Here is a 27,612-nt window from a genome sequence, read left to right as displayed (position 1 = left end):
ACAGTGTGCCACGCAGCCTATGGCATTCAAACTTCGGAATGACGCAGCCATATTCGAGGCATTGTCTGATACAACAAAATGTTCACAGCCTTCCTTAAATTTTGATATTGCTGAGGTGTACATGTACCACTGGCGGACATTTACAGCTGTCTTCTTGTCAGAAAATTCCTCTGTTTTCCAGATGATTTTTCTCATAACGTATACACTTGATATGTAAATGCAGGCTAGAGAGATGTAGTTTACGCCGGTTTTCTTTTCCCTCCAGAGATCAGTAGTGTGAGCTATTCCATCAACACGATTTTAGTTCTTGGATTATTTCATCATGGAGCTGATTGTAAACATTCGCCAGATGAGTGCGTGATAGTGTAGTGCGATGGGCCAACTCACTCTTGACATCAAAACTGCACTTGATCGAAGCAATTTCCACCAAATAATGGCAGAACCCTAGTTGCCCTTACCTTCAAAAATACTCAGCGGTCGCATGCCAGTTGCACAACAAGAAATAGCGGCTTCACTCAGTCTTGTTGTCTCCGAAGAAGGAAGCAAGTTTTGCGTGGAGGCTGCCGATCTGGGTTTAAAGAAACCATGAAGTGTCCCATGTCCATGACCTGAGGATGCCGTGGAACATTTATGGGAAATCAACTTCGAGGTATCCATTTTCGAGTCATATCGATGCACAGCTTTGCATTCATAGTAAACGGCAAAGTATGTGAGAACATCATCTAATTCCACCACCCTGGGATGTCCAAATTTCTTCCAAATTGCAGCCTTTTTGCCGACTGGGTGAACTAATTCCATTTCTTCACGCATTAGGTGGCGATTTACGTCCGCTTTCGTGAATGTCTTGTGTGTTTAGTTTCAGAGGTTCCACCTTTTTCCTCTGTTTTTTCCGACGATCTCTTGTTGCCTTCCATAATTACAATATCTCTTGGGAACAAAGAGGGCCAGCAGCTATAGATGTCAAACTGAAGTATCAAGATTGATGAATTTTGTTTTAAATACAGGAATTCAAAACGCAGATCATAGGTAGCATGCATGTAAACCATCGAGAGTAACACTGCTTATTGAACAAACACGTGGTATCCCCAACATCGCGGTATCATGAAAACTGTTACAATGTATTTATTCCAGTGTCAGTCACGATTCGACTGGGGAAATAAATACCATGGGAGTTTGATAGTTCACACATTGGCCACACCACAATGGGCTGTCACAGTGACTGATAATATTGCATCACCTGAATGTCTCAACTGTTTCGGGGTTTTTTTTCGGTTTATTTCATTTTTTTTTTTTTTAAGATGGCTAAACCGACCTGACCTGACCTGAAAATGTAAATGCAAAACCGAAACCGACTGAAACGATGGACAAACTGACCCGACCCGACCCGAAGTCGGTTTCGGATCGCGTCGGTTTTGGTTTCGGGTCGGGTTTGCACAATATTAGTAGGCAGTGCATGGATAGGTTGATTTAGGCTCTTATGCCAGATATTCAAATATCTGAGATATCACTGCCTCGATTGTCAACCCCAATAAACAAAACGGATTTGAATCCATACACTGTACCTTATTCAACAAATGATTGTTATTTTTTTTTATCTGACAGAGGGTTTCTCGTACAATGCGTCTGCAGTCTTTGATATTATCAGCAACCTTGTCATTGGTGGGGCTGGCTTTGATCTTGATAGAGACTATGTAGTTTATCGATCTGAGTTGAAACAGTCGGTAAGTTTGTCACGGCAACCAGGAAATTGTACCGCTATTTGCTGAAATTGAACATTGAGCTTGCATTGCACTTCAGCGTATCTTAATGTAGCCTTACTGAACATAATTTATATGGTTGTAAGCCCTACAAGTTTCAATAACTTACCAGATAGATATGATTGTAACCACCGTTAGTATGTAAGTAATGAAAACAATATTGACTCTCTCTTTTTAGATTGAAACAGCATTCCAGGATTCCACACTGTCCAGTTCCTTTGGGGATGTGGTCATATCTGAGATATCACTCCTTACTGATTCTACAGCTTTGTTGAGATTTGTTATCAATCTTGAAAGTTCCCAACCAGAACAAACCATCATCCAGGCCTTTCTAAGCCAGTTGACAGGGGGCAGTGGGGGTCAGTTGGCCCCAAACCATAGGCTGGTCAGATCAACATTCATCATCGGAGATCCCAGTAAGTGCAAATGACCATTTTGCCTAAGTAAAGCAGTACATCAAATTGTACATGGCACAAATCGTTCTATTCTTTGATGATCGTGCTTTTGTTGCAGAATGTAAGGCCTTGCCGTGTACCAATGGAGGAACTTGTGCTGAAGACAACACAGTATCTGATGGATATACATGCAGTTGTCGTTTGGGCTACAGTGGACAAAACTGTGAAATTGGTAAGAATTCTAGAGACATGTGAATGTCAACAGGATTTATAAACAGACTTTATCACATAGGCCTAATGATGATAACTGTTGAAAGAAATGTAAAAGGGGGAATGTTGCATGAAAACATAAAATCAGACATCAAAAAGTGATTATGTTTCACATGAGCATGACTTTTCAGAATGGCCGAATTAAGTGTTCCATAGGCCCTAGGCACCAGTATTTCATCGGCCTACTTCACCCTAGGCACCAGTACCAAGTTCATGTGGATGCTAAGCTGTACAAAGCCTAGCCAGGACAAACTGGCTGCTCTAAACGGCTGTTGTCATATATGATGACACAACAACAACCGTTATCCCACCTGATGCAGAGACCGAGTTCTTTGACATCAAGGCTGGTGTTCTGCACAGGCATGCGGCCTCGGATCAGCTGATTTCCTTGTTTTTCACTTCTCACTTATGCCATTTAAACTTTAAAAACACTATATAAAGACTTGTAAAACTTGGAATTTCCTCTTGTTTTAGTTTAATACACCCAGTTGCATGCCTGGGGGGATACATTAGCTCCATACACAATCATCATAATACTGGACTATCAACTATTCATGGGAAAATCAATAGCAACAGCTGGTCTAGAGCAGAGAAGTAGATGCTACCCAATAGAGGAAATCACAGACCTTGCATTTGCAGACGACATTGCCTTGATTAGCAATGATGTAACTAGAGAATTACTAGAGAATGTATAGTATATACCAGCCATGTGGTTGCGAAGGGCGATTTCTAAAGGTTACGTTACACTTTATTTTGAATGAAACTACATGTACACAGACATTGTTACATTGGCGGGTGAAATCTTTGAAAATTAATTTCTCCAGTTTGGAATACTGTATCTTCATGCAACTTTCAGGACTTGTTTCCCCTATAATAATCCAAGTATGTGCTAAAAGTCGTTATGATATGTTCATTACTTTTTGTTGAAATTGGAAAAATAGGTACGTGCAATTTTGAAAATTGTTACACTGGCGTACGCAATATCTATCAATCTTTTCAAGCCTCACGAATATTAATGAGGTTCCTATCCATTATGGTGTGCAGTAAACAATTGGATTAAAGCCTCCTTCACGAGTTGTTAATTAACAAATATCCCCCTTTTTGCCGGCTTCCATTGGTCGATACCGAGACCCACACCATGTCACACCGAGTGATGCTCATGAATATGCTAATATGCCCGCCATCATTGTGTGCTGTTGCCGAAGGTCAGCTTTGACAGTAACCAGTATTGCGGTTTCGGCATCGATGACAGCGATTTTTTCACCGACATGAAGTTTAGAATTTCTTCTTCAGTTAGAATGTAACATTTCAATCATACCGAGCATATTTTCTGAGAAACACATCGTTCAAAATGCCATGTTTTTGGGGGTGCATGAATTTCACTGCTTCGTTATAGCATCTAAGTACGCAATTGGATTAGCAACCATATGGCTGATACTGCATCATCTGTGGGACTGGCTATAAATATGAAAAAAACCAAGGTTCTCTTAGCCTTGACCAAGGCTATCAGCTTGTTCCCATACGAGCTTGTTCCCGCCACACGGCGTGCGCTGCGACACACTATAGTTGTACTATACCGTTAGCCTCAACGACCCTTGCGTGTGCTTTGTGTGCATGTACGTACACCTCTCACACAATTCCGCAAACAGCCGTACAGCAAGTCGAGGCGGAGGATAGCCTTGACGCAACCGTGTATGCTCAATATGATAATTAGTATGCGCTATGGTAAATAGTCTTCTCTCATTGGATAACGGCTGACAAAAAAATGAATATTTATTAAATTGCATAATACGACCAAAGGTTTATAAACCAGACCACCTGTGGTAACAATAATTATTGTAAAACACCCCCTTAAAATCTTAAATAATAGTAGAATAGTATTTATAAAGTTACTCATATAGTTTGGGTCGAAAATGAAATGAAAAGGATGAAAAATTAGACCTTCAAAAAACGGCGAACGGTACAAAACTTACGCAGGCAAAAACGATGTCACCATGCACAGAGACCACGTCAGGGCCGTCCACTGCAGGCACCAGCCGGGCTTGCGCTATGTGGTGAGACACGCTGCGCTCTCGGTCAGCGGCAAAAAAAAAGCGCTCACACTATTGAGTATATCTACCGCTGACTTTTGGGGGGTATTTCTACTAAGCTGTCAAGGGGATATGGGAAAAAAATTATCTCTCCATCAGCTAACTTATTCCATAAGACTTGTATGAACGACTTATAAGTTATGTCGTATGTACGACTAATATATCGACAGGGTACGACATATTTATGTCGACAGAGTACGACTAATATATATCGACAGGGTATGACATAATATATGTCGACAGGGTATGACATATCAAACATATGACATAATGTCGACAGGTGCTGGTACGACATATATGTCATGCGTACGATCTTATATGTCAAGTCGACAGGGTATCGATATATGTCGCATACGACTTTGTCGTATAAGTGCGACTTAATATCTCGTATGTACAACATATGAATTTTAACTCGTACATTCGACTTGATTTGTATGTCGTACTTACGACATATCTTGTGAGTACGACTTGTATCTCGTACGTACGTACAACATATGTATTGTAACTCATATGCATGACTAAATGTATGTCATACGACATATATAGGTACAATTTATATGTTATACCTACGACTTATATGTTGTATGTATGCCGTAGGTATGACATACAATTCGTACGTACGCGTTAAAATACATGCCGTACGTATGAGGCATATGTAGCATATATTTCCATCCCAAAGTCAATAGCTCGTTTCTTGCAGTTAATTCATACGAGTGCGATATGACTCATAGATACGAGTTAACCTGCATCCGATTAAATGGGTACGATTTGACCTGGGTCCGACGATGTACCTGTTCCTTACATTCGCTGTCAGAATGTCACGGGTAGGTATGGGTAGCGGCGTGATAATGTACACTGTTGCACTGACAATAAACGTCGGCGGATATAGCTGTCTTGAACTGTCCAATTCGCAATACATTGCAAATAGTATCATCATTTTGAACAAGTGTTCATTCAAATAGCGGCATATATTTCATTTGTTTGGAATAAAACTGGAGAAATGGTTTAAAATGGGATTGAAATACCTGGACATTTATTTTTGAGTGAACATACGTGGTGTATACAGTAATTTGCAGGCTCATGAATATGTATATTGCGGGTCAAAGTTTACGGGCTTTGATTGGATATCGTGTAATATATGACGCATCATGCGTCAAGGCTATCTTCCACCTCGACTTACTGTACGGCTGTTTGCGGAATTGTGTGAGAGGTGTACGTACATGCACACAAAGCACACGCAAGGGTCGTTGAGGCTAACGGTATAGTACAACTATAGTGTGTCGCAGCGCGCGTCGTGTGGCGGGAACAAGCTCGTATGGGAACAAGTTGATAGCCTTGGTCAAGGCTAAGGTTCTCTCCATCAACACCCAAGAAGCACGCACAACAATAAAGACCATGGAAAACATACACAAAACTCATATGTGAAAATCCTGATGTGCAAATGGCAAACCTGCCAGTCCTATTGAATGACAAGTCCTTATTATGGAGGGTGCTTGCCAATGCCTCTGCCTCAGCCCTATAGCGGCATATATTTCATTTGTTTGGAATAAAACTGGAGAAATGTGCAAATTTTTCATAAGCCCTAGCTATAGGCACAGTTACTGTACGTGCCTATTGGATAATCTTGGCCTGCTTTTCAGCCGTGGTGCTTTTCAAACTTCCTATGTGTGTGTTTTTCCACAGGACCATGCGGCAATAATCCTTGTATGAATGGCGGAACATGTCGTCTTAATTCCACAACAATCACTGGCTATACGTGCACATGTGCCCAAGGGTACACTGGATCCCAGTGTCAAACTATGGGTAAAGTATTTCTTTCGGCTCTTTACTCTCAAGTTGCTAGGATATAAGGCCCCGTGGATTAATTCCGATTTGCGTGCGCCCCCGTGCGCACGCGTGCGCCTGCGAGCGCACGCGTGCTCATGCGTGCCACCCCGTGCTGCACGGGTCTGCCCGCAATTGCATAGGCCCCTGCGTGCCGTTGCGTGCCGTTGCGTGCCGTTGTGGGCAACTGCGTGCCATTGCGTGCTTATGCGGGCTATTGAGCACAGGCAAGGGTTGCTACACTAATCCCTAGATTAACGCTGACAAAAGAAATTGGGTAGCCGGCCAAGGCGGCACCAGACAAAGAGGTTGTGATAAATAATGAAAGGTTTGCGATGAAAGGGCTGGAGTTCCAATGACATAAAAGACGTTGGTGCATGGCAGTGCCACAATGCATGGTGTCTGGATTACTCTTTTATGATACGTGACATTACATGTACTACACTTTACGTACGTAAGGCTAGGCTATTTTCATAGCTTTTTTTGCGTCGTTTGATTGAGCTCCGGACATATTATATTTCTTTTTATTTTTCGTTGAGAGCTTCGGTTTTAATTGAAAGACACCGAACGTTCTTACTGTAAATATGAACGTCAGTTGAAAGACTGCTTTATTTATGTCATTATTCTTAATTTATATTAATCTGCATTTTTAAGAAAGTTCCACTCCATTATTCAAGTTAAACACCAATTATTGAAAGAGAAAGAATACACATCATCAAGTTCATTTTCATCATTCAACTTTATAGTCCTCCGATCAAAAGTCATGATAAGCACTGCTGTACATCAATCATAGGCCTGCACGTACGTATCGTCATGATATGTTGATAAAGTAATAGGCCTCATAATTGGGGCCGCGCCCATTGAGAGTCAAGTTGATTTTTTTGTTGCAATGGCGATCAGACCTGCAGTCCCGTAGGGTTTGTGCACAGGGTGACAAATGATTACCAGATATAGGAATCTTTCCGGCCATTTAGTTAATCCGGTGTTTATCACCTCCCGCCCCGATTTCCACGCAGCCCTGATTGTTTTTGGCACAATTGCAGAATACCCCGCCACTCAATCTACCAAAAGTATAGTTCCGATCCCGCCCAGCACAACGCAGCACACGGAATATGTGTCCACGCATTATCCCTGTTTATAAAAACCACCACCGCGTGTCAGACAACGTCTGGCAATGGCCGATCCCGCTCCACACAACACGGAACATGCGTGCACGCGTTATTACTGTTAAATACCGCCAGCCAGACTACATGTAAGTCTGACACCACTTCCATCAGCGTACAATACCATGCGGTTGTAGACCAGTCTGGCTGCGTCTCGCCGTTTACAAAATTCTCTCATTTCGCTTCTGCACCCCGACCTAAATTCTTTGCGGCAAGGTGCGGCAAGCTTTTAATAATTTCTTTTGATACCACTGTTTCAATAAAAGTCTGCACTTAGTTCTGGGTACGAGTGTACCAGTCCGTACCATTTTTATTTATAAAGTTATGATAAAGACAGTTCGATTTTTCAAGTAGATTTTAATTCTACACGGTGTTTTAAATGAAAGTACCGGCTCACGCGGTAATGTTTGGGGCATTTCCTGTCCTTTCCTGGGCACTTTTATCATTTCGTTAAATTTCCTGTCTTTTTGGAACGCGTGTAATTATTGGTACCACCAGAGTAGATGAGTCATGCTTGGCCCTGCCAAGTGTTTACAGCCAACTAATGAGCGGATTAAGGGACACAATGGCTAAAGTCCAAGACGATGTCTATTGTGCATTTCTGCGGTTTGTTTGTAATGTTGTACCGCCTGGCACTGAGCCCGTTTGCGTGCCACTGCGTGCAAGTCCGTGCCAATGCGTGCCGATGCGTGCCGATGCGGGCCAGTGGGTTCAAAATCTCCTTTGTTCGAGCTTGCCTGCATGCGCACGCGTGCGCACGCGTGCGCACGGGGGCGCACGCAAATCGGAATTAATCCACGGGGCCTAATACTAAACACTGTCCATTCAAATTAAATTCAAAATTAAAGTACATGAAACCGTGGAGACATATGTTTTTCTGATTGTGTTTTTGTTCATTGCCTTCCAGTGCCTTGTGATCTGGGCAATGACTGTACTAACGGAGCAACTTGTATCAATATGTTATCAAACACCAGAGGATACACCTGCATGTGCCCGGCTGGATTCTTAGGTGAAAACTGTGAAAATGGTAAGGAATCAGATCAGATATGTTGCTGTCATTCAGTGGTGTCGGTCTTGTCATAATTCCTGTGGGTGGTATACTAAGGGAATATGTGTGCTTGGGAAGTGTTAAACACTATGTTTGAGACAGGTTGGAGTCTGGATACTGATAATTACCCAAGCCGAAAGTCCCATTCATAAATACCTTTACAGTAAAAAAAAATCAACATTTTTCGGTCCAAAAGTCAAAAATTAAACGTTTCCAAAGGTTTAGTTCAACAATTTTACTTCATATTTTTCGAAACACCCCTCTAGCTATATGATGGAGTGTTCAAGCTCGCGAGTAAGACGTAAACAACTCCATTCAACTGTGGTGATTGCGTTGTGAAGTTAGGACTATGAAATACTGACTAATCACTGGTAGTATTGCGCATGCCTGTGTGAGGATTGTGAACGTTCAACCAATAAGACGATAAAAGGCACTGAATTTCATAGGAGTCCAAATTTCATGTGACACTAGAAAAGTGTTTAAGACCATGCAGCCAGCCATGTCTTTATCATCAGTTTAAGACTGGCCACGTGACGGGCTCTTGACCAATGGGAATGGGTAACTGTCTTAGGTATTCATGACTTATGAATAATAGTGCACTGTGTGGCACTTAAATGCTGTAGTACAATTATTTTAAACATTCGGGAAGTGTTCATGTTTCAAGTACCGGTATACAAACAATCATGTGCAAACAATTTTAGTAGTTGTATTCAAGTCCATCAAAGTCAGTCATATTATAGAATCATCAGTCACAAGGTGAAATCTACAGTCAGTAATATTATTGAGCATAAGGTTATAGGCCTGTGTCAACATGAGACGATTCATGAATAAACACTGACAAAGGAATACCTTTGCAAGTTCAATTGAACAGTTCATCACTTAAACTTCACTTAAGACTAAACGACAAATGATTGAGACCATTTTAACTTAACCACAACCCTAAAATATGCATGTTTCAAGAAGAAAAATTAATCGTTGATCACTTTTTTGTACGGCTCATCTGCTACACATTATTTACATACAAAGGATGTTATAATAACAATTTTCTCATGTCAACCGTTGATTGTAGTGCCGTGGGTATGTCGGCAATCATTTTTCAATTGATTTATCCTTATCTAGAATGTTCACTCAACTGCATGAATGGCGGCACGAGAGATACAAATACCTGTGAGTGTGTATGCATTCAACCATGGAGTGGAAGCACGTGCACAGGTAAGAAGCATTTCCAATGACATCAGTGGGCAGGTACATCCACAAAGCAACGAATGGACTATTTTCTAAAGAGAAGTACTTTCAATTTTGTAGTTTCATTGTGAAATTACAGTGCAGTACATCGTGAAGTACATATCAATCTCACCTCAAATTTGTTGACGTATGAAGCTTTTCGTCGGATTTCATTTGTCTAATCCTTGCTCTATGGTCTAATTCACTGATCAGCCAGAGTTTTGGTAAACAAGCTCCTGCTGGGCCCTATCGTCACTCACTATTGAGCTCAGCCTATCACACTGTCAATGGGGGTGCTACAGGGGAGGGGGAGCATTTGCCCCCCCCCCCCAGTTTTTCTCTTGCCCCCCCAGGTTTTCTCTTGCCCCCCCCCCCCCCCCCCCCCCCCAATTTGTCTACATAGAGATTATTTCTGTATATTTCCTTCGCTGTTCCTAATAGAACTATAGTTGACTGTGGAGATGGAAGTGTTGGTTCAGTTGGCCCATTAGTCACTGTGATATGATAGTGTTTGTTTTATTTACACCTACTATTGCATTACTTGTGCCTTAGCTATTGCGAATTAGATATTATTTTGACTGCCCCCGTCATACTTCTTTGCCCCCTCTGCCTGCCGCTTGCCTGCCCCCGCCCCCCCCCCCCCAAAAAAAATATGTGTATATATATAAAAATGTAAAGTCTGGCGCCATCACTGCACTTGACTCAAATGGAGACATAAAGAAACATCTTTGTTATATCATGTCTGGGATACTGTAATTCCATTTATCTGCCGAGGGTGCCATTTGTCCCCAAAGGTGTAAAAAAAAAAACATGGACCCCGTCACAGCAGGAAACAATTGTTTTGTTATACCACGGTACTAGATTACTAACGTCTGAAACGGTGTGGGTCTCTTCCCGTTACGGTACAGAATTGGCAAACTTTTTGCGCAGAATTTTCCTTATTTTTCTTCGTCCTGATACTGTCCTGTTCAAAAATCCAATTTCTGATCTTGTCTTTGGAACGAGAGAGAAACCTCTTCTCAAATAGGAGGCAACCTGTTGTCATCTGCCAACATTATTACTGTAAAATAACGGCGAAATTTGCACTGTTAAAAAAAGCAGACAAACAGTGACGAACGATGTAAACAACAATGGCCGTCATAGCAGAAATATTGCTTCACGTACTGTCCCCCATGGTACATCTCGTAAAAACATGCATCGATTTACATAGTACCAATGTAGCTACAACCTCATACCGGAGGACACACAGATATAATACAACACAGTGGACACGACATTTTCAGCAGCGGGAAAGAAAAGGGTAATGTACCCCTTGGGGACCATCACTCACGCGCGCAGCCTACATCACAGTACATGCTTGTTGGTGGAATGACACGTGATTGATGATGGACAAATAAAGTATCACAATCTATTACCGTTGTATAACAAACTGCCTTGCTCGTGAAGGGTGCGTGTTTAGGGCCCACTCATCTTGCAACAGAGAACTGCAACCACTCATGCATTTCTGGAAGGACGTCGTACAGTAATCAAAAGTTGACCTAGCTTGCAGTGATGTAAGTGATTTTTTTAGGTGAGTTAAGGTAACCTTTATCTGTTTGACTTAGTGGCACGATAAAACAAATCATTTGTTGACTGTTGTGATATGTGATTAGCGTTTGTAACCCCCGGGATGTTACAAACACCACTTCCCACATCACAGTAGTAAACAATTGTAGAATGAGATGCTGTACACAGACCTAGGATTCACCCCTTCCATTGACCATCTTCTCTGTTTGTTAGAATGTTCCTTGATGTGTCAGAATGCCGGAGTTCTAAACAGTGGGACATGCGAGTGTTCATGTCTTCAGAGCTGGCGCGGACTGGATTGCACAGGTAAGGACGAGTTATGCCATTGAGTTTAAATTTGTCAGAATAATGGAGCCAGCTCCTTCGCCCACATAACTTGTTGTTCCGTCTAAACGTCCCAGATGTTTTGTTTTTTTCTTCATTGTCCAATCTTTAGCGTTGTGTTTACTTGTTTGAAATTAATTAAAGTCTGAAGTCCTCCGCGATATGGAAAACGAACGGAATTTCACGGAAAAAAAGGACAACACGGAATTCTATATTATCTGCCAAAAAAGATACATTCAAACTTGAAAAGGATCCTAATAAACAGTTTTTGTAGTGTCAGTCTTCAATTCTTTCCTACCAAATGCACATCGTAGCGGTGCCAAACGCACGCATGTACATTATGTACATGTACAACGTGATAGGACATCAGCATCACTGGTAACATGGCAGTACTGCGGGGATTCGTATTTCTTTGGGAACCTGTTATGAGCTGAGTTCGTGTCAAAATGCAAATTGCTAGTCTTGGTTCCACGACACCTTTCACAGTGCGCGGTCTGTGCAGCTTGCGTACGCACGGTATCATGCGATTCACCATGCGGAATGACTGCAAAGAACGTCTTGAAACCAATGCTGTCACATCGCCCGCATTATATCACAACTGCTAAAGGGCCTACTCTGCTCTCACCGCATACACAGTGGTCTTGGATTGGTGTACAGGCAAGCCGTCCGTCATGAATTATAAATCACAGAATGCCGTTCCATTGTATGCCATGGATATAAGTGTATGTATTTATGCACAATTTTCTGTATGCCCCGCGGCCAGCAGGCTACCTCTTGCGTGCGTACATGCGGTGACATCTAGAGCTAAACTTCCGTGTTGTGTCAACTTGTGTGTGATCGTGGTGGGTTTTTTTTAAGAAACCCAAAGAAAACGGAATTTTTAATTTTAAGAAAATGAAATTTTGATTTTACAAAATGGGAAACTTTGGACTTTAAAATTAATGTAGCACTAAAAACGCAGCTATAAATGGTTGGAACAAGGTAATCTGAACACAGCCTCAACATCATTGCAGACAGTGGATAGTCTGAGGCCGGCCAGCGCGTGGTCGGCCACAATGACCTATGATGTGGGGGTCAACTTAATTTAAATATCTACTAAAGTGCGAATAGGCAGGGGGCAGATCAAGGTATTTTTGCCGGGGGGGGGGGGGGGGGGCCATGGCCCGTCAGATATTTTTTATGTCAGATTGTTGTGGACAGGTGGACACATAGGTAATGCAGCACATTGTTACTGATGCACTAATACCTTTATGCACGCAGCACGTAGTATGATGATACAGGGGAGAAGACTTATTTCTAACTGCGAGAACAGCTGCCATGGGCATTTCTTGAGGAACATTTGGGGTCAATTATGAGATTGTATATAGTTGATGTTCATGAGAACTAATGCTGACAATCGCTCCTGTCCCATTGTTGAACGTAGCACACTTTGTGTCGTCATACTGCGGAAAACGACCTCTCAGCTTCACAACTTGTTACTGGAAGGACAAGCAATCTTAAGCAACACATGCAGATTTGGGAACAGGTCTTGTGAGCAAGAGTTCAGCGCCACTATCAGTGAGTCAGGAATGCTTGTTGGTTGACTGTTCAGCCATCGCCCTTGCCAAATTTGAAGGTCAGTTGACAAGCTGCCAAAGCGTTGGACATCATGCTCATAAGTGGTGAGCTTTAATTGCAACAAGTTATTTTGTTGGCTTTGAGCGGCTTCTTTATGAGTACACTTGGGATGAGGACTGATGTACTGTTTGAAGGGAAGCGATCACCCACTTGTGTAAGCACATCATCTGTGAATGGAATCACTAACGCCGCTTGAAATATTCCTTGGGACTGTCCGCTGGATGGGTCACTTGGTGGATGGGTCGCTTGGTGAATGTTGGATCCCTTTGCTCTTGGCACGCGTTCATCCACGTCGAATACCTGAGTGATCACTTGTATTTCTATGTACCGTAGATCATATCTGGTGTCGATGTCTTGGCGGGTGTTTTCATGTTGGAAACTACTCTATCAATTGAATTGTAGGCCTTGTAGACATCTCAGTCTTTCTTCTGCAGTTTGGTTGTGAATTCTTGCAGTGGCTGGAGAGTGTATTTGAGTGTGACGAGACACACAACTGTTACGAAGTCCTTGAAGCTTGCCAAGATGCCTTGCTCCCGGGATTTGGTGACGGCGTCCCAAGACCAGTTTTCGCTGATCAAAGCGCAGATTTCCTCGTCGTCATCATTAAGGATGGAGAATGATGTCACAGGTGGTCACTGTTGCGGTTGAAAGGTTAAAGAAATTTTCATTTGCATCAAATCTCTCTACCAATCTTGTTTTACACAAGCCTTTTAACTTCTGTTGTTTGTGGTGCTTCTCTGACTCTTTTTCCTTGTTTTCTCTGCCAACTTAGAGTCAATAACTCTCTCAAAGAAAGCTTGCCATTTATGGTAGGTGTTTAAGAAGAGATACACTTCGTTGACAGCACTGATGCAATTTCGAATCTGAGGTAGCTTGGAGGCGCTTGCAATTACCAGGTTTAACTTGTGACTGTTGTATGGGGTGTATAGCGCATTAGGAACCTCTCTGCGAAACAGGCCTTGAAAACCATTCCAGTCTAACGACATTGTCGCTGTCGTGTCGTAAGCCTGGCCACATACTTTTGTCGTTTCGTGGCAAGGTAGCATCTCGTCATGACCGAGGGCTTTCCGAAAATCAGTAAATGGTTGTTTGATCAACACCCCAAACTGGCATCCCCTCCCACCCCGTCGACGAGCAAAAAGGAAGCATGGCAAACAGTAGCCCCAACATTTTGTGCCTTTGAGTACACCAGCCATCTGTATTGATCTAACCAGGACTGTTTGAACTTCAGGTTGCGTTCAACATCATCAAACTTCCCTGAGGAAGTAGAAACATTTCATCCTTCCTCTCTGAATTTTTCAAAATTTACTGGTTGATGATTCGCTCACCTTAACAGGCTTACTGACTGGTCCTTTATCTCTGGTGCATGTAGCAGATTGTTCACCCACTTCCACGGGCATGTCATTGTCTGTTTCGTCAGCTTTATTTTTTGCCTTCTTTACAAAGAAATTGAGAATGGAACTTTTAGTTTTCGTTTCAGTTCCTTATTGATACTGAGGCTGTTCTGTTGCATGCACTAGGTGCCTAATATCAACTGGACACCACATGCCGAAAGTTGGGAATCAGACCTGCCAACTAGTACAATTTTGCTGTCTTCCATGCGGGAATTTGTTGAAAAGACGACCCTACATTTTCCCCCTATAAAATACGGGTTTTGACCATTCTGAAACGCCTGAAAAAATCCTAGTTCAAAGCGGCTGCGAGAGTAGATTATATGCTAGATAAAATCGGCTGAATCAACGTACACACATATACATGCATGCAGCCAAGTAGACGATGTACTGCACGAACTGAAACTGATTTTACGATTCCCACTGTACGATGTACATGTACATATGTACCCGGTATCATAAATTAGAACCAGTCCAGCTCGGGAGTGTGCCGATACTTAAGCAGCGGCACCCCGCCGCAAAAATAGATGTCTGTATTCGTACACACACATACCAGCAGGAGTATGTACGGAGGATCTTACGTGCAGTCAACCGACTTTCTCTTTTTCAGTGCACGCACGAAAGGCACGATACAGAATACGCTTTGATAATAGTCACAACATGCGTGCATATGGTGTGCAATTGTCAAACGTTTTTTAACAGTAACTTTATTACTACGTTCTGAAACGAAAACAAAAATCTGAAAAATCCACAATGATGCGCAAAGAGCTATTAAAGTGGGTGGCCCAAACCTAACTGGAAAAATCAGCAAGCATATAATGCAAGAAAATTGATTTCTTTTTTGGGTAGGCCAAGTTCTTTTTGATGTGTCTTTGTAAAATCTGTTTGATTGCTGTGTATTTTTTAACATTCAATACTGATTTCTGTGTGGTTCGTGCATGTGAATATGATTGAAACTGGCACTTGGCGGCCACATGTGATAACACATGAATAAGTTAAGATTATACTAATGGAAGTCCTTATCCTATGAGCGTTTCACTTGCTAATTAATTTTTATTTATTTCAAACATTAGGGTTTAGTGTAGTCTTTAGTTTAAGTAGAACTACTTTTAATAGTTTTTAAAGCAGTTTGTTTATGAATAAGGAATATGATCAATATCCATATTCATGCATATTGTTTGATTGGGTTTACCACGCGCAGGCAAACCTCTGGTCATTTGTTTTTATAACTTTAATTAAGATGTATTAAAAATGGAGCATTGCAGCCACATTTACTTGTTCATATAGCTTGTCTATGCATATTTTTGAAAAATATTGTCTTTTATGAAAAATACAACTTTTGGAGAATTAAGAATACAGGTTGGCAGGTCTAGGAAGTCCTCTTTTAGCTCTGTAGTATCGACCACTTCACAAAATTTCACGATCAAAAGTGGCCATATTATTGCAGATTTTATAGAACGTACCTTTGTCGCAACAGTTGACAAGAATCCCACACGGACCAATTTAAAAATGCTACGAGCACAGATAGTATGGTCTGGGCACCGTGGGAGAAAAACACAACACACACACAAAAACGCTTTGAATATGCCGCAAACCTGCTCGCTATGGAAGCCACACCCCCTGCCCAAGTTTAAAGATGTGTATTGGTCAAAACATTAGGCTACAGGGCAAACTGAAACTGCCAAGGCGTATAGCAGCCAATAATTTCAGAATCACCGTCATGGGTGTCGGGAGAGGGTTGGGACAAGGGGGAGTGGCCCCCCCCCCCCTCCGGAAAAAAACAACAAAAAAACTAGTGCTGCAGGTGAACTGCCGAACCGAACTAAAAATAGCCAAACTTGGCCTTATGAACCAAACCGAACCCAACCCAAATGTCACTTCAGAAGAGTTCAGCAAGTATTTGTTGATCGCGCTAGGAATGCTAAAGCTTGTAATGAAAGGGATGATTGAATTAACCGTGTTGAAAAGTCTCGGCATTCATCTTCATTATTTGCGATGTTCTAGCCAGGCATACAAAAGGGTATATCGGAGCCGATACTCTTTGAAAAAATCGAACGCACCTGAGCACCTGCAATTCTCTCAATGAAAAGCTAGCGTGCCCTGTTTGGACCAAACCATTTGCGGTGAAGGCTGCGCTTTCCTCGGCACAATTTACCAGCATTTTTATTTTCAAAATTACAAATAATATTCTTTATGGAGTGAGAAACCTTTCCCTCGTTCAGAATCAGTTCTTAATCATCGCACTATATTTTTTTTCGTAAAGAATTTTTACGAAAAACGATGAAATCTCCCAAAAGAGGGTGGAGCATCCCTTTACAAAATTAATGGATTCGTCCACAGAATGAGAATTTGATGAAACTCGCAAAACGAAAAGTAATTTTTTTTTCGGTAGCTATTTGTCAGCTTGTTGCTAAAGATAATTATGATTTTTTAAGTTTAGTACAGTAAAAGGACCTGTTTGTTCTTAGAACAAAACTAATAAGCAATTATTGCCACGAAGCAAGTTTTTAGTGCTCAGGGCATGCTCGGACACAGACGGAATTCGTCGGGGAAACAAATCAGCATGCGTGGAAAATTTTGATCATAGTTCGCCGGGCCGGGCCGGGATAGCCCGAGGGCTGCGATAGGTACCGGTAACATGTAGCAATTTACGAAGTTCATTTCTCAACGTCATAAACTCAAATGATTACAGTATTTTGTTTACACAACAAAAATGAGATTCCTTCTTCAACTTGTGTTGTATAGCATGTGGTAATTGCGGTGCTTATTTCTGTCAGACGTGCGCAGTACACACGTGTTTGTTTGAACAGGGGAACAGCCTATATGCTTTTCATTGTAGATTTCAGGGGGGGGGGGAGTGCTTTGCCCACTCTAGAAAAAATTTATCACCGTGGGCATTGCCTACAGTGTGTAAATTATGAGGTCAGAATAAGTGGTCAAGTGACTTTCTGTTATCTGTAATCCATGATTATTTTCTCAAATTGAAATCTACAAAATGCACAACAGATATTAGATTGACACAAATGGTTTCCCAGGGCAGCCACTTGTTGACTGTCTGTTGAATTGCCTGAATAATAAGCATCTTCTTTATATGATATTCCAGAGTGTTCACTGACAGCTTCAAGCTGCATGAATGGAGGTTCATTTGACGGAGAGTATTGTGAGTGTGTCTGCCCTCTGACTCATTCCGGATCAACTTGTGAAAGTAAGAGTCATCACTAGTTCATTCCTTCTACCGTTTGCCCATATGAAACAAACCAAGCAATAATTAATGAATGGGCACGTGAGGTTTACTGCAAGACTATTACAATAACTATAGATCAGGCCTGTAACCTTGTTAGGTTTATACAAAACTGGTCAGGTTACTTTACCTATTTCATAGAAACACAGATATTCGCACCCAAGTTGGTATCAATCATTTATATCACGAGGGAAACCTCCAAATGTAACTCAAAGTTGCACCCACTAATTATTTTGTGTGAGCTGAGGCTGCTTCTTTTGCCACTAAGCTCCACTTTAAGATGGGTTCTGGGAGATCTCGGTTCCCGTTTCATGATCAGGTCCCAGGCCACAGACCACGCAGACGTAAACCTCCACACAATGTCACCTGATTAAATGCAACGGTATTGCACGTCAAGCTATTGATCCCTCAGCTTTGTGTGGTCACTAGCATATGCTAGATGTACTCAACCTAACACCAGACAATCTCGTACTAATTAATATTTCAGCACACAATGATGACGGTACTTAACTAAATAAGCGCAGTTGTTTTGATAGCTTTCCTTACACATGCAACATCTATACTGACAGGATTGTTCCATAACACTAATGAAGTTACCCCCATGCATAAATGCAGCAGTATTATGGGGAGAATTAGCATTGAATGTGCATACATGTGTATATGATCACATCCAAGCAATGTTTAAACAGCACCCCCTAGCGTCATATGGCAAGTCCCCCCCCCCCCCCCCCAAGTAGGTTGGTGGTGTTAAGTACAGTGCCTTGTATAATTGGATTCATTATTAATTAGGTACATTTAAGATGACTCATATTCAATGTTGGTTTATATTTTCAGATGAGAATGTGTGTTTGACCACCACTGACTCTTGCTTAGATAGTGCCACTGGGCGGTACTGTGTACCTGCTTCAAGTGGTTTCATGTGCCAGTGCCGTACTTTTGATGGATTTTTCATGGTGTCAAACGCATGTGAACGTAAGTGAATCTGTACGACCCCATCAATGGGTGCAATTTTACCAGCACATCCATTTGAGATGGTTAAATTTGTAAATATCAAAATAAGGTATTGAAATATATTATTTATTACAAAGACCAATTGAATCCCGAGTAGAGTGTGCAAACAGCAAATTGATATTAGGAGCTATAATGTTTTGAGCATATACAGGTATATAGTGTAGGGCGAGGCCTAATTCTAATATTTGTGTCTTTTCTTGCTTAGCAGTTGTGGTTTATTTATAACTGAAATGCTTTTCGTTTATTCATTTTCAAGAGCTGCAGTCAGTGACAGTTGTGTTTGAAGCCTCCAACGAGATTTACAGTAGTATTTTCAGCAATCCATGGTCCTCCGCTTTCAAGGCCAAAGTTGCTATTTTTGAACGCCTAGTAAGTTGGCATTTTTAAATTGTGTCCTTATTTTTTATAGTTCAAGTCCAGAGCGTAGAGCCACTCGTATTAAGTGTTGCATCATATCAAATAATTTAACATTTAAATAATTTAATAAACGTCCCTCTTAACTATTTAATTGAAGCATTTTGAAGGCCCTGCAATCCACTCAAACCTGTGATTTTCTTTTGGTAACTGTCTATGATACAAACTCTTTTTTTTCCAAGACATATAACTTTCATTTCACAGTGACAGTTTACATGTAATATTATAAATGCTTTGAGACTTGAAATGGTATACCCTTGTGCTTGATGTGTTTATCATTGTGTTAAAATTAACCTTGGTCATTTATGAATGATCTTGCCAGGTCCTAATACTACTGAGGGCAGACCCGGCCACCAGTGATGTTGTATCAGCCGACGGTATATCCCTCCAATCAGGAAGTGTAGTGGTTACCATGGTATTACAATACCCAGGCACTCCGCCAACAGCTGATGTGTTGCAAGTCTTTTCAAGCACCAACGAACTGACAGATAATAGTATAACAGTACCCATCAACCCTTTAACCATTACAGTCAGTGGTAAGCCCTGCCCAACAACCTTTTTATGATTTTGTGCAAGTGTGCCTTGAGAGATAATGAGTATCAGTGAAGCAACTTGAGGGTCACTATATCACCCTATTACATACAAGAGAACGGCAAATCCTTTGTCTTCAGCGCACTAGGAGGATGTCACATATACCAGTTAAATAACTGGCACTATTACAACTGACTGATAGTGTAATAATCAGAGCTTCTGGGAATCTGCAGTGTAGTTTTATCAATCAACCTACAAATGTATAAGTTTATACCCTGTAACTCCGCAGCTAACTATTCAAACAAACGTTATAATGAGTTATTTCCGAAAAGTGGTCATACTGGAGGGGCTCGCGGGATATCAAGTTTCTATTAAAAAACAATCTTCTGTGTCCCTCCTTTTTTCAGCTTCAACGACGGATTGTGAAGCAAATTATTGTCAGAATGGTGGAAGATGTGTGAGGATGGGATATTACCCGACTCAGATCACTTACTCTTGCAGGTAATGTAGCAAACTGTGTGCATGCATTCATAGTAATTCTGTATGAATACAAGTAAATATGCCAGACAATAAGCCATATCTTATTTTTGAACTCAATACAACCAGGTTGTTCAAACCTCCTAGCTTTATGTGAACCCAACAGTGTTTGAAAGATCATAGTTGCCGTTCTTGCCCTAAACAATGGTCACAACTGTATACAAAGATATGGTACCTTAAATACCGTCACCAAGTGTCAGTTGGTGTCCAGTCCTGTCCGCATTGAACAACGTCTTCATGTGTTAGATAGAGCCAGACTCCCTCTTTCCATTTTTCAAGTGCCAGGTCACCAGGCATTATTTTATTTTTGTACTGTATTGATGTACTTATTCATGTATTAATTTATTTTTGAGGGATCGTCATTATTAATGGGTCATGTAAATTTGTCTGGTGACGTTCCTGAAAATATGAATTACCAGCCAGCTGGGGACAGAGACAACTCATTGACAACAGTTACAACTACTAACAAGATTGGCAGTGGAAAAAGTAGGCAAGAGAAGAAATCATTGCCCTGGATGATCAGCTCTGCAAAACTATAAATACCAGTCACTACTCTGTAACTAATAACACGGAAAATACGCCAGAGCTAGAGTTGATGAAGTATGCATTTTTCTGAAGTGTCTTTGCCTTTGTTTAGGTGCGGGACTTCATTCACTGGTGAGCGTTGCGAGACGGTTATTACAGTACCAACCGACGTTCCAAGCGAAACCACCACAGAATCACCAGGTCCTGAAGGTAAAGAATCCCAGATGTCTAGCTATACTAGCTTGCTGTGTTCAAGCGTAGACACAAGTACCCCAAGTTCAGGCTAATGACATACAAATTGCTCCATCAAAACTGGGCAAAGTACCACTTATTTTCAAATTACTCAGTCACTTTGGGAGTCAAATAATGTTAACGTGTTTAGTTAATATGTCCATGGTATCGCATGAGAGGGATAAATACTATTCATATTTGCTGTATGAAATCACAAATTTATTTTTTAATTTATACTTGGATCAGCTACAGCAGATCATGGGTTAATTGTTTATTTTTAATTGCAGGTGTGTCAACTCTTGCAATCATTCTCATCGTTGTGGCCTGCGTATTCCTCCTGCTGATGGCAGTGGGTTTGCTTTTGTGCTTGTGTCTTCTGATACGACGTCGCTATGAAGCAGGTCTCTACTCCCATCGGGGATGGCAAAAGCCTGACGGGCCAAGAGTCAACTATGTTCTGTCTTACTATCCAGAGGATGGCTACAGTACATCCTCCTTGAGAGATGAAGAGATCAGAATGAATCGACTGATGAATGTCATGAGCCGTTCACCTTACTTACAGCAGGTACTAACATCATTGTGACACTCACATTCATTCTTGGCTTGCCCTACCTTATGTCTGTTATCCTTTTGCTACGTTCTCCTTTTTACTTTTGTCATATTGATTTTCTGTGTTTTGTAGGGTTTGCCAAGACGAAATGATTTCATTCGACCATATGTAGTAACTGGAATGGAGGGGCTGTACCGTGATGAGGAAAGGGTGAGTTCAACAAATAGATCTGACTGGAGTCAGAAACTATCAGAAAAGGTCAAAAAATGTACTTCGATATGGGTGTATTCTTTCTTTTTCAAATAAAAATTCATGTATACATTTTGATATGGATGTGTTTTTTCTTCTTTTTTTCCTGTACAGTATGATGACCCGCCTGCAGGCCGAGTGGTTTACAACCCAAATGTCTACCGCTAGACCACCAATAAAACATTCCACTCGCCAGTTATACATACCAACAGCTGTCCTCAAAATGTTATTGATTTCAGTTCTTAGCAGTGAAGCATTTCGGTACATCTAAGGAGATCTTTGCAAATCAGAGTAATTGTAAGGGCATATCATTGCCTGCAAACTTTATTACATAATGACACAACATTAGCCCTATTAACATAGTGTTGTTTTGTCTTCCTAACACATCTAAATTGTAATTCCATTTTTCTCCGGTGGAATTGGTGGACTATTCTAGAACGTGGAAGCAATGTTGGTTGGAATTTACTCTGAAATACTTAAGCCATGTGGCTGTGTGTTTTGGGTTTTGGGGGTTTTTTTTGGTAATGTTTCTTTTTTTTGTATTCTGTTCTTTTCCATTTTCCAGCTTTAGATTAAAAAAGTGTTTTAATCCTGATAATACAATATATGTAGTACTTATATATAACATTTAGGACTATAAGCATGGTGAATTTTATTCCTTTTTTTCATTCCTTTATTTGGTATATTAATACATTGTATATAGTCCTATAGATGTTTCAGACAATGTAGAAGACTTGTATAGGCACAGTGAGGTCACCTGAGCATCATTATATACCCCTTGTAGATTTGTGGAATTTATGCCACTACATGTATAGCTTTTCTCAGTTACTTTAAGACTTGTACCATTTAAACTCCATTGACAGATACTATAAGTTTGTCTGTCGCTCGGCTCCATTGTTAATTTCGTCTCGAATTTACACCAATACTGTACATTTCATATTTGGTCCAGTGTATTTTGCGAATGTAGCATTCTGAATTGTCCTGTAGTTTTGGGAAATTAGTCTCATGTGGAGTTTGAGTTAAGCAAATTCATTTTTTTTTATGGCATGTTTTGGTCATTCAATTTCGTTGAATCTAAAACGTCCAATATGTTTCTAATCTCTTCGACTTTTTCATTGCAATGATGAAAATAATAGTGATATCATAATGTAGGATGCATGGGTGAACCGTCTATGATGTATAACCCTGAATAATATTAGCTTCTGTTTTTCCCAAATTATAACAGTTTGTATATAATCGATGCCGGGTTTTTTTTAGGTTTATGGGTGGTTAAATAAGATCCCGAGCTGATGTCGTTGCAGAATTTTGCAGAATCAGTAAAATGAGTGTTTGATTCTTGTATATTTGCTGTATGGTTTAATCAATCAACCTTCAGAATATGGATCAAGTAGAATTACATACCGGTACATTCGAACAGAAGTTTTCTTCAAAATGTACAAAATGTAAGACATCAATGCTTATTAGTCATTGGTCTCTAGGGATGCATATCTTCAAAAGGTCTTGTTACAGTGATATGAAATAGTTCTTCCACAGGGTTTATATTCGGCATGTGACAACAAAATATTACCTGGAGCCATATCCCTAATTTTGTCAAACGTGCAAACAAACCGTCACGAAAATCGAGTTAAATCTGAGTAGCCGTCTACCAACCGACAGCCGGCAGCTACAGTTTCAACCCTATTGTTACAGTGTAGTTGGAAGCCTTTAGCATCAACACAACGCTATATCCGTTTTATTTACGTACGTATTTTTCCTTTGCTTACGGGCCTACTCTTAGTTGGGTGATTACAATTTTAAAATTAGAAAGGCACAGTGAAACACGTTATTTGCAGCTTATTTTACATAAAAATGTAGCCTATATAACGTTATTTTTAATTAAAAGAGAAAAGATGTAATTGTTTGAATGCAAAGTGTTGTTTGTTGAGATGCAAGCTCGGCGTAGGTAGTATTACAGCTTCTGTCTTTCGTCTTCCTTTTCCGGTTCATCACAGGTGATTGGAGGAAGAACATTCGGAACTGAAATGAAATTAAGAAAAGCCTGTGCATATTTGGAATTTCAACAAAGATAACGGTATATACAAGTCATTATATCAGCTGTAAGTCTATTTCACTCTGATAAATTCACGATTTAAGAACAATACCTGGCTCTCAGCCTCCGTTTTGGAGGCTGTGTTAAACTACCGGAGTACTCCAATTCACAACACGAATTCTTAACGTAGACGACCCTATGGTTCCAGACCAGTAAATAAACTGCCATAGACCCCAAAGATAAATGCCCTCACTTCAAAAATTCAGGACAAATACTCACAACTCTCCAAGGTATTCCAGACACACATCAAATTAAAGCTAATTCCATCATCTTTCATTTTCTTGTCAATTTTCGGGGGGTTACTGATGATTTTTAGGAAAAATTTCCATCCGAAGATGATCACCACTTAAAATGGTCCTGAAGCCTATCGCCATTTTGAAAAACGACGCAGTACACTTCCTTGCCAAATAGAGCGCTCATATTTTTTTATGAGCCTGCAACCCTATACATTCTCGTGTCTTTGTAATTGGGTGTAACCTATGTTCCCCAATACCTATGTTCCCTAACTCTAACCTTAACCCTAACCCTAAGGATTTAGGGGAACATAGGTATTAGGGAACTTTGGTATTGGGGAATATCGGATAGACCCCTTTGTAAATAACAGGATGGCTTCAGGCTGAGCCATCGAACCATTTCCACATTACCTATACCCCTTGCGGGCACCGTGCAAGCATATGGTGTGCTACCAAATCGGGTAGTCCGCTGTTTTGTATCCATGAGTTGCGGGAAGGCGCTAGCTGGTTCCACGTAGCTTCGTCGAGATGTAGAATCCAACGTGTAGTGGATCTCGGGGGTTTGCCTTTGGGGAAAAAAGGGAAATAAATGTTGGTTCTGTCGTCCCGATTTTGCTTTTAATATTTCCATCCCGTTGCAGTCGTTATACAGGGTGGGTAAAAAAAAAACGAAACCCAAATGTTGGGACCATTGTTTTAGTGAAGTTCTGCATGTAGCACTTTCAAAATCTAGGATATGAAAGCTCCATTCATAAGCTTTTTTTAGTACAAGTATTATTCGAATCACGTACAGTTACTGAATTTTAAACACAACCAACGTTTTAAGATTCTGTCCACGGATCACAAAACAGTTCAGTGTTCTTTCAGCAAAACGAAAACAAATTACATAGGGATGTGTGTGAATTGTTTTCGTTTTGCTGAAAGAACGCACACCTTTTGTGTGATCCGTGGACAGAACTTTAAAACGGTAGTTGTGTTTAAAATTCCGTAACTTGAAAAATACATGAGTGATTTGAATGATTCTTGTACTAAAAGAAAGCTTTTGAATTGGGCTTTTATGTCCTAGATTTTGAAAGTGCTACATGCAGAACTTCAATAAAACAATAGTCCCGACATGTGGGTTTCGTTTTTTTTTTTTTACTCACCCTGAATAGGTCATGATAGGTTACCCAAAAATGCCATCCCAGCTTCCTACACAAGATTCTGTGAAGCGTCCCAGCGCCATGTTTTCAGGCCGGGGTGGAGGGGTACGAGCGGAGTTATGAAACGGATACTTCATTTTAATTCAAAATTTGGACCTTTTATATTTCTTTTCAGGGTGGGGGTGCGTATGCACCCACGGTACACGATGAATGGTGCCGATTAAGCTGATTGACAGTAAATTTGTAGACATCTAGTTGGGACATTTTCAACCCTGTGAATAATATGTTTTTATTTGGGGTCGCTTTTGCAACCACAACGACCAAAAAATACGCCTGAATTAGTGTCGTACCGCCAAACAATTCGAAATGTGTACATATATACCGGGCGGATAGTTTGGTCGATGTCTCATTCAAAAGTGAATACCTTTTGCACTGACACTGCTCTTTACTAGTCTTTAGGGGCGGTGCAAACAACTCAGGGAAAATCGTTTGAGTATAGCCTTTCCATCCCTGGAATTTACGCATTTGCATGGAATGAACTGCGCAAAGCTACCGGTAACCGTCATAAAGTTTTATGTTGTGTATAGTTCATTCCCGGTATTATTCAACAGAGTATAGTTATTTTACAAACCACTTGGAGCTCTTGGCAGAGACACCTCCTTGTTGCCACGGCAACAGGTCCAATTTGTTTTTCCTAGAAGCCAAAAGAGATGTGCATTAGGCCTAATTAAACAGTTATATATACGCATGATAATGTACTGTTACGCAATCGACAAACCAATGAAATCGAACAATCTTCGTGTATACACAATTAGGCCTAGGGTTTTTTTTCTATTAAACTCATTTTGCCAAGTTTAGTCTATGGACTATATATTAATGCAAGGGAGTACCCTTGCACAGCAAATGTATATGATATTCGTGCAGATTTGGCGATTATGCAAAACAAGACCGGCTCGATCCGTCTTGACATCGAGATTCTCACCATTTAGCGGGCGCCTTTCATCGGGTATTCGGTAACCCGTTGTACAATCAAAAATGGCAGCAAGCGAGCTACGTATGAAGTCAATATCATCAACAATTTGCATTTATTCATTTTGCGCTTATAACATTACAAAACATTGGGGGATTACTCACGTATGTGGTTAAACATTTCGGGAAAACGGGATCGGATGAGGTTGAAGTCGGGGCTCCAGATGCCAAAGGTCTAATCAAATGAAACAAAAATGTTTATAAAAATGGCATCTCTCTTATTACTACATTGGGGTAGTAAACTGCATTGATATGTGGCATAGTAGGGCTACATGCGTATAGGCCTAGCCTACACCGAGCAGAATCCTATTTGTATCCCTGGCTGACCACTGTATTTTCAGCACCATTTCCTTGTCATGAAATCATACCCAGTTCCTTACAAAGTGATACAAGAAGTTAAGATAATTGTTGTAGACAGTGTAATTATTATTCCATATTTTCTTTAACTGCGGTGGTCAAAATGACGCCAGAGAATTGTGAATTAAGACTTGGAAATTTACGAATGTCGATATTCTAAATGTTATGTAATTCGTTAGTATTTTGGTGGATTATTTTTTTCACCAAAGTAGGCCTAATATGCGAGAAAACTATTCAGTTATTCAGGTCTTTAAAAAAAAAACAATACTTCCTTTTGCCTACTTGGTTTTCCTTGTTGTACGGACTCTGGTAAACCAGACCAATCGAATGGGGATTCTGCCGCCGTGTTGGGGAGAAAATCCTCGGTATAGCTCTCTGCTTTGTCTGGTCGTTTGTGCACGAAAAGTCCGACAGCGTTGTGGTGCGCGGCCGACGATAGCGCCTTGTAAAAACGTTTGCCATTCCAGCAGCAGGTTAGCCCTTTACTAGTAAAAACGTCTTAAGAACTAAGAGCTCGAAATGATTCATTAATTGTTTCTGCCTTTTTTTTTAAATAGAATTATTACATGTATTTCTGAAAGGTTTCAACAGAAGTTGTGTTTAATACATTCGCTTTTGTATACATTTTCTCTGTGTGACGCCGCGCGTATGTAAAAAGCGCACATGCGTACTGATAACAAAGGGATATGTTATTATGACGTCACTAAGCATTGTTAAGAAGCTTGGGCGCGAACCATAGTTGACCATAATAACCATATGTATAGAATGACCATAACCATAGTTCACCACAGTTCGACTTCGCTC

At 40.7% G+C, this 27,612-nt stretch overlaps 2 protein-coding genes across 2 annotated transcripts in view; one reads left to right on the top strand and one right to left on the bottom strand.

Annotated features, from left to right (window-relative positions):
* LOC119720045 (mucin-4-like) overlaps window positions 1-23,853 on the top strand; it is a 64,144-nt gene extending 40,291 nt beyond the window's left edge. The window contains exons 31-46 of the mRNA XM_038189555.1: window positions 1,603-1,721; window positions 1,936-2,173; window positions 2,271-2,384; window positions 6,196-6,315; window positions 8,407-8,526; window positions 9,667-9,759; window positions 11,551-11,643; window positions 17,773-17,874; window positions 18,745-18,882; window positions 19,178-19,290; window positions 19,658-19,871; window positions 20,274-20,367; window positions 21,041-21,138; window positions 21,447-21,724; window positions 21,842-21,919; window positions 22,073-23,853. Coding sequence (XP_038045483.1) covers window positions 1,603-1,721; window positions 1,936-2,173; window positions 2,271-2,384; window positions 6,196-6,315; window positions 8,407-8,526; window positions 9,667-9,759; window positions 11,551-11,643; window positions 17,773-17,874; window positions 18,745-18,882; window positions 19,178-19,290; window positions 19,658-19,871; window positions 20,274-20,367; window positions 21,041-21,138; window positions 21,447-21,724; window positions 21,842-21,919; window positions 22,073-22,126 — 2,066 coding nt within the window. The 3' untranslated portion in view covers window positions 22,127-23,853. The remainder of the gene's footprint in view (window positions 1-1,602; window positions 1,722-1,935; window positions 2,174-2,270; window positions 2,385-6,195; window positions 6,316-8,406; window positions 8,527-9,666; window positions 9,760-11,550; window positions 11,644-17,772; window positions 17,875-18,744; window positions 18,883-19,177; window positions 19,291-19,657; window positions 19,872-20,273; window positions 20,368-21,040; window positions 21,139-21,446; window positions 21,725-21,841; window positions 21,920-22,072) is intronic.
* LOC119720046 lies at window positions 23,298-27,477 on the bottom strand. The gene is made up of 5 exons (XM_038189556.1): window positions 27,091-27,477; window positions 26,557-26,626; window positions 26,050-26,116; window positions 24,692-24,846; window positions 23,298-23,974 (listed from the first exon to the last, which is right to left on the bottom strand). The coding sequence occupies exons 1-5, from the start codon at window positions 27,268-27,270 to the stop codon at window positions 23,907-23,909; spliced, it is 540 nt and encodes a 179-aa protein (XP_038045484.1). The 5' UTR covers window positions 27,271-27,477; the 3' UTR covers window positions 23,298-23,906.
* Between the last annotated feature and the right edge of the window lie 135 nt (window positions 27,478-27,612).

The sequence above is a fragment of the Patiria miniata genome, unplaced genomic scaffold (genome assembly GCF_015706575.1).
Source record: "Patiria miniata isolate m_02_andy unplaced genomic scaffold, ASM1570657v1 HiC_scaffold_9, whole genome shotgun sequence".
Lineage (NCBI taxonomy): Eukaryota > Metazoa > Echinodermata > Asteroidea > Valvatida > Asterinidae > Patiria > Patiria miniata.
The sequence above is the reverse complement of the archived record's forward strand: the minus strand, read 5'-3'. Positions and strand labels throughout refer to the sequence as shown.